This window comes from Phacochoerus africanus, chromosome 6, assembly GCF_016906955.1.
Source record: "Phacochoerus africanus isolate WHEZ1 chromosome 6, ROS_Pafr_v1, whole genome shotgun sequence".
NCBI classification, from domain to species: domain Eukaryota; kingdom Metazoa; phylum Chordata; class Mammalia; order Artiodactyla; family Suidae; genus Phacochoerus; species Phacochoerus africanus.
This window is the reverse complement of record NC_062549.1, coordinates 30,648,208-30,664,394: the sequence shown is the minus strand read 5'-3', so window position 1 is coordinate 30,664,394 and position 16,187 is coordinate 30,648,208. Positions and strand designations below refer to the sequence as shown.

The window sequence follows — 16,187 nt, the reverse complement described above, 5'->3', positions numbered from 1 at the left end:
TGCAGCTGAGGCAATGTCGGGTCCTTTAACCCACTGTGCCAGGCCAGGAATCGAACTGCACCTGGTGCTGCAGAGATGCCATCAATCCCATTGCATCACAGCAGGAACTCTAGATCTTTTTAAAATGCATTGGTTGGTAAAAGCATTCAGCTGTGAGACTGAAAGTATCCATTGCCATGTAGTTAATAATATAAAAAATTTAGGAATGATTTTATGCATACTTTGAACAAATCATATTGATTCTAGAAGAGAAAATTAACTTATTTATATCCATGTAAATTTTTAACACCTTTTGAAAATAATTGTGAATTATCTTTTCAAATATAGTTTTAAAGAGCTTTTAAAAATATTGAAAGCAGTGTATATGCATGATAAAAAATTCGAACTTTTAAAAAGTTATAATTTCCTTTTCCAGAAGCAACCCCAGTTACCAATTTGTATCCCTTTTCAAAAATACTTTAGCTTTTCTTTCTTTTTTAAAATTTAACTTTGATTCTGGAGTTCCCATCGTGGCTCAGTGATTAATGAATCCGACTAGGAACCATGAGGTTGCGGATTCGATCGCTGGCCTTGCTCAGTGGGTTATGGATCTGGTGTTGCCATGAGCTGTAGTGCAGGTCGCAGACTCGGCTTGGATCCCGCGTTGCTGTGGCTATGGTGTAGGCCAGCAGCTACAGCTCCAATTAAACCCCTGGCCTGGGAACCTCCGTATGCTGCGGGAGCGGCCCAAGAAATGGCAAAAAGACAAAAAAATAAAAAATAAAATTTAACTTTGATTCTGGGAAAATATTCTCTTTAAGCACAACTTGATCTCAGGCTTTTTCATATATGTAGTGTTGCAGTGTATTAATATACAGGCATGCTTTGGAAATATTGTAGGTTTGGTTACACAGCACTTTACTAAAGCAAATAATAAAGCAAGTCATAGAATTTTTTGATTTCCTACTGCATATAAAAGTTATTTTTACACTACAGTGTAGTCTGTTAGTTATGCAGTAACATTATGTCTTTAAAAAAGTACATACCTTAATTTAAACCTTAATTTAAAAATACTTTATTGCTAAAAAAAATGGTAACCATCCTCTGAGCCTTCAGTGAGTTAAAATCTTTTTGCATGGTCAACTGATCACAGATTACACCATGACATAAATAATAATCATGAAAAAGTTAGAAATATTGCAAGAATTACCAGAATGTAACACAGAGATATGAGGTGAGCAAATGCTCTTAGAAAAGGGGCACTGATAGGCTTGCTTGACAGAGGGTTGCCATAGAGCTTCAGTTTGTAAAAAATGCAATATATGTGAAGTGCAATAAGGTGACACACAGTAAAACGAGGTGTGCCTCCTTGTCTTATGGTTTTACTAGGCACAGTAAGCTGCAGTCTTTCTACTTTTTTTGCTTTTGTAAACATTGCTGTAGGGAACATTCTTGTTTGTATCTCTTTTTCTTTATATGTAGGTATATCTATAAAGTCAAGTCCTAGAAGTAAAATGGCTCAGGTAAAGGTTCTGTGCATTGTATTTATTTATTTAGTCCACACCCATGGCATGTGGAAGTTCCTGGGCCAGGAATCAAATCTGCACCACAGCAGCAAATTGACCCACTTCACTAACTACACTGGATTTTTAACCCACTGCACCTCAAGAGAACTCTGGATATGTGCATTTTAAATTTTGCTGAGTTTGCCAAAATGTCCTTTAAGAGGAACACTCATAGTATATAAGAATTGTTTCCCTTTACTATTGTCCAATTTGTGTTATCTGACTTATCTAAATTAGATTTAAATATCTTTATTTAACTTTGTTATAATTATTTTGGTAATATTCTTTAAAAAAAATTTTTTTATTAGGGAGTCCCTGTGTGGCTCAGCAGGTATGAACCCAGCTAGTATCTAGGAGGATGCAGGTTCAATCCCTGGCCTTGCTTAGTGGGTTAAGGATCCAGTGTTGCTGTGAGCTGTGGTATAGGCCTGTAGCTGCAACTCCAATTCAACCCCTTGCCTGGGAAACTCCCATATGCTGCAGGTGCAGCCCTAAAAAGCAGAAAAATATTTTATTAGAGTATGGTTCATTTACAGTGTTGTGTCAGTTTATGTAATTTTAAAAATTTATTTCTGAAGGTCATTGTTAATGGTATCCATTTAGAGAACACTATCTGATTATGAATGTATATTTTTTTTGTCTTTTTGTCTTTTCCTAGGGCCTCACTGGCAGTATATGGAGGTTCCCAGGCTAGGGGTCCAATCGGATCTGTAGCCACTGGCCCACGCCAGAACAACAGCAACACAGGATCTGAGCTGAGTCTTCGACCTACACCACAGCTTACGGCAGTGCCAGATCCTTAACCTACTGAGCGAGGCCAGGGATTGAACCCACAAACTCATGGCTCCTAATCAGATTCGTTAACCACTGAGCCACAGTGGGAACTCCTGATTATTAATATTTTAATTTGACTAAATCCTTATGTGAATATTTTCTTACAGGTTTTATATGTTCCTGACCCTGAGTATGTCTCCAGTGTTGAGAGCTCTCCATCTCTAAGCCCCATAAGTCCTCTGTCACCAACATCATCCGAGGCTGAATTTGATAAGACCACTGTAAGTTTCCCTTCTTTTCAAAGATACCGAGAAATGTCACTGTATAGATATATATGTCATATAATCTTACTTTGACTATGGTTAGAACAAAATTTTACCTTTTTATTTTGTAAATTAAATTTGTAAATCCTAGTTTTTAAAGTGAAACCTTCTTATTGAATCAGACTGCTTAAATTGACTTACAGGTGGTAAGTGATCCAAAGATATTCATCAGCCCACTTATAAATATCATATAGTAGTTGAACTAAGAAAGGAATTTTACCTGACAAACATGAGTGTATAGGAAGTCCATGTCCAATTTGATTTTTATTTCAGTTTCTGTGAATATTTATTTAATACTAAACTCTTAAGTTCATTTTAACAGACTGACTTCTAAAAATTAATTTGTCGTCTTAGTTCTTGAGAATATTAATTTGGAGTGCCTCGTAGTGTATTAATTATCTAGCATTTTAAAGGAATGTTCCATGCAAGTCGCATTTTACAAATGAATTCTAAGGAACAATACTTTAATAATTTTGATCAAAATCTCTCTGAAAAGAATTGGGTTTTTTTGTGCCTTTTCTTTGTAAATTAATACTAACCATAATTTCCCATTTTTGTAATGACCTAGTGATTAAATTTACATGTAAAAGGCTCTTTCTCCATTAACTCGCTAGACTCTTATAGGAGATTCTTTTGTGTCACTGTGCTGACTTTAGGAGACGTCTTTTTTCTTTTCTGTGCCAATTTACACTCAGAGTTTCGGATGCCAAATGGAATACTGGTAACAAAACAAATTATTAATGTTAATTTGTGTATAGGTTATTAGGTATTACTAGTTTCTATGCTCTAGTATTAAACTCGTTCCTCTTCTGTCATAACGGACAAGATATTATAGATAACCATTTTTCTTCTTGTCTAGGGACATTTTTCTGTGTGTTTGGTGAAAATAAAGAGGGAAAAATGGGGTCTTTTTCAGATGTTTATTGGCTGTCTTATTTGCATAAAAATGACAACACTGTACCTTAGAATACAGTTACATGAAAGGAATATATTACATTTATTTTCATCATTGATAAGAATGGAAGTCAGGTGTTTTTTGTTTTGTTTTGTTTTAGGGCCACGCCTGCGGCATATGGAAGTTCTCAAGCTAGGGGTCAAATTGGAGCCATAGCTGCCAGCCTATACCACAGCCACAGTAATGCCAGATCCAAGTCGCATCTGCAGCCTACACCACAGTTCGCAGCAACGCTGGATCTTTTAACCCACTGAGCGAGGTCAGGGATCAAACCCACATCCTCATCGATACTAGTTGGGGTCCTTTCTGTTTAGCTGCAGTGGGAACTCTAGAAGAAGTCAGATTCTAATGATAGGTATTACTGGACCAAAGGATGCAAGAATGCCTTTTTGAGCAAGGCCATGCTGTTTTCCCATGGAACTCACAAAGAGATACATTCCTAAGAGGAAGTGACAAAGGAGGGCAATGCAGTCTTAGGTTAATACAGCCTGTGTTCCAAACCCTAAAGCAAAAATGCTAGACTATAGCACTTTGCCTCACTAGAAACTTATGAGGCCCTTTTCTCTTCCCCTGCTTTAACCCAAATCTGCTACCAGTGGTCTTATTGATAGGCATAAGATCAAAGAGAAAAGTGTCCTGAAGCTCAAGGGAGCAACAAGGTCTCCTACATGAAAATGCCCTCTTCCTCACCTTTGCCATGTTGGTGAAAGAGGGAAAGAATAATAAAGCTATATGAATGACCTTTTAACCTGCAGTGACTCAGCTGCTGTCAGAGGGGGGGGCCTCAGAGTGTTCTCTAGTATGACCAGTCACATGAATAAGTTCTTTCTCCCTGAGACAGATTCAGGAAAAATGTAAGAAACATATGAGCTGTTGGAATTCCTTTACCCAGATGATAGCCATCACCTGCTTTCTGATGTGGGCAATAGTCAGAAATAATTCTTTTGAACAGTAGTTTTATCAACTTTAGTTGTATTTTTTTTAACATTGAAATATAGTCATTATCATACTCCAAGATAATATTCCCATATAAATTTCCACATACAGTATTTCAGGTGCTTAGTGCTTATGTCTTTGTATTATAATTATTGAATTTATATCTTCCATTTTATGTGTAAGTTCCTTAGAAGCAAGGATCTTATATCTTATTTGACATAATTCTTATTTGTATTATCAAGTAATGTTTACTGGTATTATTATATGTTTTTCCCCAAAATTGTCAAGAGTTTGTTTTTGACTTTCACTAATTGGTTTCCCAAATACCTAACTTGTATTGGCTCACTTGTAATGCTAAAATGCAATAATGCCCTTGGTTTTGTTAGCATAAAGGATCTCAGTGATTTTTTTATATTATGTTTTTATATAAAATATTATGTTTGAGAATTATCAGAGTCAAGCAGTCTCCCCTTTTTTGGTATATTGATACAAAAACATAGAAGAAGGTAGACCAGAGTGAGGTAAATACATGATATAAGGAGCTAAAATTCTCCATGTGTCAGGTAAAATTCTATGGAATTTAAAAGATTTACTGTCTAACGGAGTTCCCATAGTGGAGCAGCGGAAATGAATTTGACTAGGAACTGTGAGGTTGCAGGTTTGATCCCTGGCCTCGCTCAATGGGTTAAGGATCTGGTATTGCCATGAGCTGTGGTATAGTTCGAAGACGTGGCTCAGATCCTGTGTTGCTGTGGCTGTGGCATAGGCCAGCAGCTGTGGCTCCAATTAGACCCCTAGCCTGGGAACCTCCTTGTGTCGTGGGTGCAGCCCTAAAAAACAAACATACAGAGTTACTGCCTAAGCCTAACCTCAAACTTACAAGCACTTGTCCTGATTGTTTCCCCCCCCTCCCCAGACCCATTCTACACCCTTCTCCATCCTTTTTGGGCTCCCTTGATTTTTTTGTTTCTTTTGGTTTTGGTTTTTCAAGAACATTGGTGGACGATAAGAGGAACAGAGGGGTAGCATGTTTATTTTCCCAGCTCCTATCCTACAAGGTCACCCCAAACTGGCCACATTGTTCAGCGGCTCATCTCTTGTCAGATGACCCTTTCCACAGAACCCTCTCTGTCTCTCCCTTACTTCTTGAGGCCTGTGGGTGATAACGAAGCCTCTGATGTTCACCCTGAATTTTCGTATACACTGCATACCTTTGTAAGTAGTTTCATTATTATTATTTTGTCTTTTTGCCTTTTCTAGGTCCACTCCCGCAGCATATGGAGGTTCCCAGGCCAGGGGTCTAATCAGAGCTGTAGCCGCTGGCCTACGCCAGAGCCACAGCAGCGCAAGATCCGAGCCGTGTCTGCAACCTACACTACAGCTCACAGCAACACCACATCGTTAACCCACTGAGCAAGGCCAGGGATTGAACCGACAACCTCATGGTTCCTGGTCGGATTCATTAACCACTGAGCCACGACGGGAACTCCAGTAGTTCCATTATTTAACTCTCCTAAAATCACTCAAATTGGTGTGCCATCTGTTTTTTTACTATGTTGTTCTTCTGTTTATGTAACTTAAACTATTTGCCTGTATTGGTTTCCTAGGACTGCTATAAGAAAGGATCACAAAATGAGTGTGTTTAAATCAGAAACTTACCTCAGTTCTAGAGGCTAGAGGTCTGGAATCAAGCTGTTAGCAGGACTTCTTAAGGGGGAGGATCCTTCCTTGCCTCCTCTAGCATCTGGTATTTGCCTGCAATCCTTGTCACTCCTTGTCACCAAGGAATGATCACTCCCATTTCTGCCTTTGTAGTCACATGGCTGTCTTCTGTGTGTGTGTGTTTGCACATAGTGGTCTTCTCTTCCTATAGGGAAAGCACTTAAATTGGATTGAGGGTCCAAGCTCCTCCTCCTGTATGACTTTCATCTGTGAAAACCTGATTTCCAGATAAGGTCACATTCTGAAGTAGGGAGTTAGAACTTAAGCATATCTTCTTGGGTGATGCAGTGAACCCACAGCATGGCCTTTTATAAAATTTCTAGAGAATCACATGATTTTATCAGGGAACTTTAGATTTTCTAACTCTAGTCAAATAAATTTATTTTTCAAAAACCATTCAGTAACTGTTCACATATATCTGAGAAGATACATAAGAGTGTTACAGCTTTCAGGGAGCTTGAGAATATTTGTGAAATCTAATAAAACTCCCTCTATTTTATAATAATACTAATCACATAATTCCTTGTCATCTTGCACTTAATATACCTGAAAACAGACATTGAAGTAATAATATCTGGTCTTACATTTAGGTCCTTAATCCATTTTAAGTTAATTTTTGTGTATGGTGTTAGAGAATGTTCTAATTTCATTTTTTTATGTGTAGCTGTCCAGTTTCCCTGACACCACTTACTGAAGAGACTGTCTTTCTTCCACTGTGTGTTCTTGCCTCCTTTGTTATAGATTAGTTGACCATAGGTGCTTGGGTTTATTTCTGGACCTTCTATCTTGTACCACTGATCTATATTTCTGTTTTCGTGCAAGTACCATACCGTTTTGATTACTGTAGCTTTGTAGTATGGACCGAAGTCAGGGAGCCTGATTTAAATGTACATCAACAGAGGATTGGATAAAGAAAATGTGGTACATATGTACAATGGAATGTTTATTCAGCCATAAAAAGAATGAAATAATGCCATTTGTGGCAACATGGACAGACCTATAGATTATTATACTAAGTAAACTTAGACAATGAAAGACAGACATCATTTGATATCACTTTATGTAGAATCTAGTAAAAATGATACAAAAGAACTTATTTATAAAACAAACTCACAGATTTCAGCCCAATCTCATTGTTACCATAGGTGAGACTGCTGGGAGGGAGGGAAGAATCAGAGGGTGAAAATAACATATACACACTACTGTATAAAATAGATGGTTAACAAGAACTTACTGTATAGCACAGGAGAATCTACTCAATAGTTTGTAATAACCTATATGGGAAAAAATAATGGATATATTTATATATATGACTGATTTATTTTGCCATACACCTGAAACTAATACAACACTGTATGTCAACTATATTCCAATAAAATTAAATTAAAAAATAAACAGACATGCAAGAAGTTAAACAAATTTTAGTTAGAAATATCAATGTAATTTGAAGAGATTAAATATTGCATACACTTCAAAAATTGTACTCACTTGTGTCATGTTTATACTAGTTTTAATCATGCCTCTCCCCTCTCTCCCTTTCTCCTCACTTACTCCTTCCTCTCTCTCTCTTTGTATATTATATATTTAAACTTAAATTTAAAATCACTAAAATATATAAAATGTATTTTATCTGTTATATATAATAAATATATAGATTATGCTTTTAACTTTCATTCTTTTAAAACTAAATTTGCATATGTAAATATATATACTTTGTTGTCTAATAAACACAAGCTCATATATTACACTAAAATAAGGTTAAATAACTAAAATACCATGTGTGTAAATAACACATAAATTATATATTATTTTTGTATTACATAACTTAGCTTTAGTGCTTTCAAAGAATTTAAATACTAGCAGTGTATTATAAAATTATAATTTTTTATTTTTATTTATTTATTTATTTATTTTGTCTTTTTAGGGCCACATGCACGGCACATGGAGGTTCCCAGTCTAGGGGTCTAATCGAAGCTATAGCCACCGGCCTACACCACAGCCACAGCAACTCCAGATCTGAGTCGGGTCTGCAATCCACACCACAGTTCATGGCAATGCTGGATCCTCAACACACTGAGCAAGGCCAGGAATTGAACCTGCAACCTCATGGCTCCTAGTCAGATTCGTTTCCCGCTGTGCCATGATGAGAACTCCAATTTTTTTTCTTAATATGTTTTCTTTATTTTTAACTCAATGAATTTTAGTCTGTTTATAGTTGTACAACCATCATTACAACGCAGGTTTTTTGAGTTTTTTTTTTTTTTGGTCTTTTTAGGGTCACAACTATGGCATATGGAGGTTTCCAAGCTAGGGGTCTAATTGGAGCTGTAGCTGCCTGCCTATGCCACAGCCACAGCAACGCCAGATCCAAGTTGTGTCTTCAACCTACACCACAGCTCATGGCAAGGTTGGATCCTTAACCCAGTGAGTGAGGCCAGGGATTGAACCTGTGTCTTCATGGATACTAGTCAAATTCGTTTCCACTGAGCCATGATGGGACCTCCATCACAAGCCAATTTTACAACATTTCCATCCCAAACCCCCAGCCCATTCCTCTCCCCAGAACTTGTCTCCTTTGGTAACCATAAATTTTTATAAGTCTGTGAGTCAGTTTTCTGTTCTGCAAAGAAGTTCATTGTATTTTTTTCTTTTTCTTTTTTCTTTTTTGTCTTTTCTAGGGCCACACCTGCAGCATATGGAGGTTCCCAGGCTAGGGATCTAATCAGAGCTGTAGCTGCTGGCCTATGCCAGAGCCATAGCAGTGCGGGATCCAAGTTGCATCTGCGACCTAGTCCACAGCTCACAGCAACACCTGTTCTTTAAACCCACTGGGCAAGGCCAAGGATCGAACCCTCAACCTGGTTCCTAGTTGGATGCCTTCACCACTGAGCCATGATGGGAACTCCTCTATCCTTTTTTTTAGATTCCACATATAAGTGATACTATATGATCATACTGTTTTGATGACTGTAGCTTTGTAGTATAGTCTGAAGGCAGAAAACCTGATTCCTCCAGCTCCATTTTTCTTTCTCAGGATGGCTTCAGCTATTCTGGGTCTTTTGTACTTCCAAACAAACTTTAAAATACTTTGTTCTAGTTCTGTGAAAAGTGTCCTTGGTAATTTGATAGGGATTGCATTGAATCTGTAGATCGCCTTGGGTCGTATAGTCATTCTGACAGTATTGATTCTTCCAATCCAAGAGCATGGTTTATCTTTCCATCTGTTTGTGTCATCTTTGATTTCTTTCATCAGTGTCTTACAGTTTTTGGAGTCCAGGTCTTTTGTCTCTTTAGGTAGTATTCCTAGTATTTTATTCTTTTGATGCAATGGTAAATGGGATTGCTTCCCTAATTTCTCTTTCTGATCTTCCATTGTTGGTGATAGAAATGCATTCAAGGAGTTCCCATCATGGCTCAGTGGTTAACGAATCTGACTAGGAACCATGAGGTTGCGGGTTCCATCCCTGACCTTGCTCAGTGGGTTGGGATCTGGCATTGCCGTGAGCTGTGGTGTAGGTCACAGATTTGACTTGGATCCTGCACTGCTGTGGCTCTGGCATAGGCCAGTGGCTACAGCTCCGATTCAACCCCTAGCTTGGGAACCTCCATATGCTGTGGGAGCAGCCCTAGAAAGCCAAAAAAAAAAAAAGAAAGAAAGAAATGCACTTGATTTCTGTGTATTAATTTTGTGATTTTTTTTAAACTTTATGTATTTATTTTATTTTTATTTTTAGGGCCCCACTTGCAGCATATGAAAGTTCCCAGGCTAGGGGTCAAATGGAGCTTTAGCTGTCAGCCTATGCCATTGCAACACCAGATCCAATCTGCATCTGCAACCTATGCAGCAGCTCACCACAACCCCGGATCTTTAACCCACTGAGCAAGGCCAGGGATCAAACCCGAGTCCTCATGGACAATAGGAAGGTTCGTTACCACTGAGCCACAGCAGGAGCTCCTGTATATTAATTTCATATCCTGCAACTTTACCAAATTCATTGATGAACTCAAAGAGTTTTCTGGCAGCATTGTTAGGATTTTCTATGTATAGTGTCATGTCATCTGCAACTGGTGATTTTACGTCTTCCTTTCCAATTTGGATTCCTATTATGGAATTATAATTTTTTAACATGTATTTTTTAAATGATAGTGCTGTAATTATATCTCAGTCTTTTATGCTCAGAAAATTTTATATTTTAAATACGTGAAAAAAATATAGCATCGTAGTTGACTTTGTATTTATGTAAATTTTAAGAAAGCATTTCTTTATATAGAAGAATTCTCTGTTTGTGAACCAAACAGAGAATTGATATTACATCACAAATTGGTTAAATTACTGGGTGAGAGTTGAAAAGGAAAGAAGGATCAATTTTTATTTATTTATTTATTTTGTCTTTTTGCCGTTTCTTGGGCCGCTCCCGCAGCATATGGAGGTTCCCAGGCTAGGGGTCTAATCAGAGCTGAAGCCCCGGCCTACGCCAGAGCCACAGCAACGCAGGATCCGAGCCGCATCTGCGACCTACACCACAGCTCACGCCAACACCAGATCGTTAACCCACTGAGCAAGGGCAGGGACCGAACCCGCAACCTCATGGTTCCTAGTCGGATTCGTTAACCACTGTGCCACGACGGGAACTCCGGATCAATTTTTAAATTCCAGTTCTGAAAACAGTGCTCTCATGCAGAATCTATAAGAAAACCCTCACCCAGTAATTTAATTTGCTAAAAAGCTCAGTGCCAGATCCCAAACCCCAAGTACAACAGTTAAAACTATGTTTTATTTTTTCTTCATTTTTTTTTTGGGTCTTTTTGCTCTTTCTTGGGCCGCTCCCGCGGCATATGGAGGTTCCCAGGCTAGGGGTCCAATCGGAGCTGTAGCCACCAGCCTACGCCAGAGCCACAGCAACGCAGGATCCGAGCCGCGTCTGCAACCTACACCACAGTTCACGGCAACGCCAGATCGTTAACCCACTGAGCAAGGGCAGGGACCGAACCCGCAACCTCATGGTTCCTAGTCGGATTCGTTAACCACTGCGCCATGATGGGAACTCCTTCATTTTTTTTTTTAATTTGTATTTTATTCTGTGTGTGGGTTTTGAAAGCCTCAGATTCTTAAGAACTGGATTTTAAATTCTGAGAATGATAAATATAATGTATAGGAAGGAAAGGGTACCCATCATATTTGTTGGATTGAATGAAGAAGTATATAGTGCTTTAAAAGTAAATGTTTTCTTTTAGATTATATATGTTGTATGAAATAATATAAATGTTGGTATTTCAATGCTTGTATGGTTTTTCCCCCTCAAATTTGGTATACCTTACTTATATGTTACCATTATAGCATTTCTAATTTGAAAACTTCTGTATTTTCAATCACAATGAAACAAAAACTGAATAAAGCCAAGGCAAGATGGGAAATTGAGGGTTTGGAGTTGCTAATTCGTTTATGACAATGATAATCTAATTTATAAATTATGTGATCTTCAATCATATTGTACAAAAAGATGACCATAAGTTCACCCTTTTGGGTCATTTGTCCTAGCATTGCTTTGCTTTTGCACATTTGAACATTTGAGGTGATAGTTGAGGCTCGGTATGTAAATGTTTATAATTCTGTATTTTTAAGGACCTTTCCATCCCTAGCAGCTAAAACAAAATTGCACAAAGAAACCTCAGAAGGCACTCAAATGAGCCTCAAAATCACCTTATTAAAAAACAGAATCTACAAATTCACAGAGATAACAGAGATACTGATACTTTGGATCATGTACATGTATGTAAGTTATAATGAGGTCTGATAATGATTCCTCCGAACAACTGTGATCTTTTTTAAAGAAATAAACTCTTTTGTGCTATACTTTGAGAATTCACTAAGCTAATATCATGTGTTCTTTTTAATGGGATTATATTGACAAATTGGGATTGCTGTAGATACAGAGTTGTAGAATTTGAGACTCTGAGGGCACCTCAGAGATCATGTTGTTCTATGAGGTATGTCTTTATCTAGGGAAAGCATTTGACAGTGTACCTTAGTTTTTTGTGAATAATATTAGTTATGTGGTAGAAAATGTTGTCACCTGATTTGGGGTGGCTAAATAGTCATAAACAAAATTTGTTTATAGCTTTGTGGTAACTTGCAGGAACCTTCTAATGGCTCTGTATTGGCTTCCCTTTCCCTCTGCCCAGTTATCAATCACTTAGAAGAATATTTGAATTGGAAAGTGTATACGGTATTGCAGTTAAGCTCATTAATTCATGTGTTGATAACATGGGTTTTCACCTTAGTTTTATCTTACTCTTTGGGCAAGTTACTAAATTTGGCCAAGAGTAAGTTTTGTTAAAAATTAAGGTAATAGTTCTGAAAGGAAACCAATAAAATACACCTATGCCATCAAAAAAATTAAGGAAATAGTATATGCCTTGTGAGTGATGAGTATATACCTATGAGTATTATTGGGAGTGATGTCCTAATAATATACTTAAATATAAAGATATTCATGTCTTTCATATTCATAGTGATTGATATTATTATTAATGTCCCTTAATTATGCTAAATGAATTTATACATGAATTTGTATATGACACAAACCCCTTGGATACAGTAATTACCAGAGACAACAGGATGAATGTAAAGTTATTAATTCGCATCTTAAAGTGAAGAGATTGAGAAAAACTTTTTTAATAGATAATGATTGAATAGTGTCATATAGCTATTAAAATCTATGAATTTTAGGTTTTTAAAAATATAATTATGGTATATTATCTGTTTTGCAATATTCTGAACTGGTCTATCTTTCCTTCAAAAAAATGTCTGTTGAATATCTTCTCAAGTCCTTGGGATTCAGCCCTACATTTTATTTAGTAAGGATATTTGAAATTTAGAAGAGAAGTCTAAAAATTCTCTTCTCATATAGGTTTAAGGAATTAAATTCATTTATTAGAGTTGAAGAAGTTATGTTAGTTCTTTTTCGGTATTTCAAAGTCTATGAGATTGACAAAGAGGCAGTCTTGTTATTTCAAAAAGCTAAATCATAACTATTAGATACTAATTACGAAGCTCCCAAGAACCTTGCTACTATGAAAGCTATTCTATAAGACATTGTGCATTTACTCATACATAAGGCATGAAATGCCTCTATGGAGTTATTTAAAACAAAGATTAAAAGGCATCTAACATTTGTACAAAATATTGAACTTTGGAGAAATATGTATCCTTACGAACTTGGATATAAAAAATTTTAAGTGAAATCTAACATTTTAAAAGATTTATAATATAAGCAGCAAACTATAGAAAAGTACCAAGCATACCTGTGATTTTGTCCCCAATAACTCACATATTTTCAAGGCAGTTTAGAGTTCTTATAGATGCCACAGAATGTTATGACCAGCTACTTCAAAATTATTATCGGAGTCATCACTAGACTTGTTACTTAATCTATTAATAAAGAAGCATATATCTATATTTTACTATATCTAATTAAAATGTACTTTGATAATTGTTTCAATATAATTGGCTTTCTTTGTAATCTTATATTTTAAGTATTCAGAAATACATTCTGAGAAAGAGGTCTGCAGGGAATGGCCCATGGCATCAGAAAAGCTAAGAATCTGGAGTTCCTGTCGTGGCGCAGTGGTTAACGAATCCGACTAGGAACCATGAGGTTGCGGGTTCGTCCCTGCCCTTGCTCAGTGGGTTAACGATTTGGCGTTGCCGTGAACTGTGGTGTAGGTTGCAGACGCGGCTCGGATCCTGCGTTGCTGTGGCTCTGGCGTAGGCCGGTGGCTACAGCTCTGATTGGACCCCTAGCCTGGGAACCTCCATATGGCGCAGGAGCAGCCGAAGAAAGAGCAAAAAGACCAAAAAAAAAAAAAAAAAAAAGGAAAAGAAAAGCTAAGAATCTGATCTAATTAATACTTTGTAAAATGGTACTGATAAACGCTATAGTTTGAGGTTTTAGAAGGCTGTTCAGTGAATGGATTCTGCTGAATTCATTAGGTATCACAGACAAGCATGCCACCTTTTCTCTGCTCCCAACACCTGTAGGATATATTAAATGATCAGGACTGGTGATGTGATACAGGAGCAACTGAGTGTGTGTGGCTGAGTGTGTAATCAATGTATGTGAAGGGTGGGGGTACAAGACATACAGTTTACTTCAGATGATTTGTGTCTGTATATATCCCTATTTTATTTTGTTTTGGTTTGGTTTTATTTTATTTTATTTTATTTTAATGGCTGCATCCGTGGCATATGAACGTTCCAGGGCTAGAGGTCAAATCACAGTTTCATCTGTGACCTGCACCACAGCTTTTGGCAATGCCAGATCCTTAACCCACTCAGCAAGGCCAGGGATTGAACCCGCATCCTCAGGGACACTTTGTCAGGTTCTTAATCCATTGAGCCACAAAAGGAACTCCTATATCCCCATTTAAAAAAAAAAAATCATTGAAAATTTCACTTTAAGCTGTGTTAGAGATGTTTACCAAATGTAAAAGCAGTGCCCATTTTTTACTCGCCACCCCCCCCCTTTTTTTTTTTGCTTTTTAGGGCTGCACCTGCGGCTTGTGGAGGTTCCCAGGCAAAGGGTCAAATCAGAGCCACAGCTGCTAGTCTGTACCACAGCCACAGCAATGCAGGATCCAAGCATCCAAGCCATGTCTGCGACCTGCACCACAGCTTATGGCAATGCCAGATCCCTTGACCCACTGAAAGACGACAGGGATCGAACCTGCATCCTCGTGGATACTAGTTGGGTTTGTTACTGCTGAGCCACAATGAGAACTCCTCTTTCCCATATATATATATATATTTTTTTTTGGTCTTTTTGTCTTTTTGCCATTTCTTGGGCCTCTCCCTCAGCATATGGAGGTTCCCAGGCTAGGGGTCCAATCGGAGCTGTAGCCACCGGCCTACGTCAGAGCCACAGCAACGCGGGATCCGAGCCGCATCTGCGACCTACACCACAGCTCACGGCAATGCCGGATTGTTAACCCACTGAGCAAGGCCAGGGATTGAACCCGCAACCTCATGGTTCCTAGTCGGATTCGTTAATCACTGCGCCATGACGGGAACTCCTCTTTCCCATATTTTAACCTAAAATTATTTTGCTCGAATCTCCAGAATGTGATGAGAAGGAAAACACCTGCTGAGGAAAGCTATTCATTTTGCTTTAATAATGTGCTTATTTTTATTTGTTCTCTGAAGTGCCTTTATCTTTTTTTTTTTTTTTTAAAGACTCCTGATGTAGTCCACCCGAAAGAAGCAACTCCTTCATCTACTTTTACTGGTATTCGACCTGCACGAGTCGTATCTTCAACTTCTGAGGAGGAAGAAGCATTTACTGAGAAATTTCTTAAAATTAATTGCAGATACATTACCAGTGGCAAGGTAATGAATAAACCTTTAGGAAAAACTTTTAATCATTTTTATTGCTAAAGTATGGCAGTTTGCATTTACATTTTCTGTCATCAGCATCAGCACATGGTGATCAGTTTTAAATAACCTTATGAAATAGGGATCTTACTCCTCCTTTACAGGAGAAAAAACTTTCAGAAAGGGTTGACAGGTCCAGGTTTCCCTTCCATTGCCATAATTCAAACCCATTTTGCATCTGTTTTATCTACTGTGCATTACTGCTTTTCTAGAGCAAAGAACTTCTGGTCTGCAAAGGGAATTATAGTAAAGTAACACGGAGTTCAAAATAAACTCCAGTTATTGCTTAGAAAGTAGCAATAGTGTGATACTGAGTTGAGGTCACAAGTGAGAACCATTTCTTTATCGTCATAACTCATAAATTATGGTTATTTGAAATAGGTGTTTAGTGCTATAAATTTCCCTATATGTACTGTTTTAGCAGCATCCATAGTGTTGATATGTTGTATTTTCATTTTCATTCATTTCATGATACTTTATTTCTTCTTTGGTCCATGGAATAT

The 16,187-nt window shown here is 37.6% G+C and overlaps 1 protein-coding gene across 5 annotated transcripts in view; it reads left to right on the top strand.

The window, feature by feature from the left end:
- The window catches only part of OXR1 (oxidation resistance 1), a 523,168-nt gene that overhangs the window by 447,976 nt on the left and 59,005 nt on the right, over positions 1-16,187 (top strand). For all 5 annotated transcript variants that reach the window (XM_047783424.1, XM_047783423.1, XM_047783425.1 and 2 more), the window contains 2 exons: positions 2,486-2,599; positions 15,487-15,639. In XM_047783424.1, the coding sequence (XP_047639380.1) occupies positions 2,486-2,599; positions 15,487-15,639 (267 nt within the window). The remainder of the gene's footprint in view (positions 1-2,485; positions 2,600-15,486; positions 15,640-16,187) is intronic.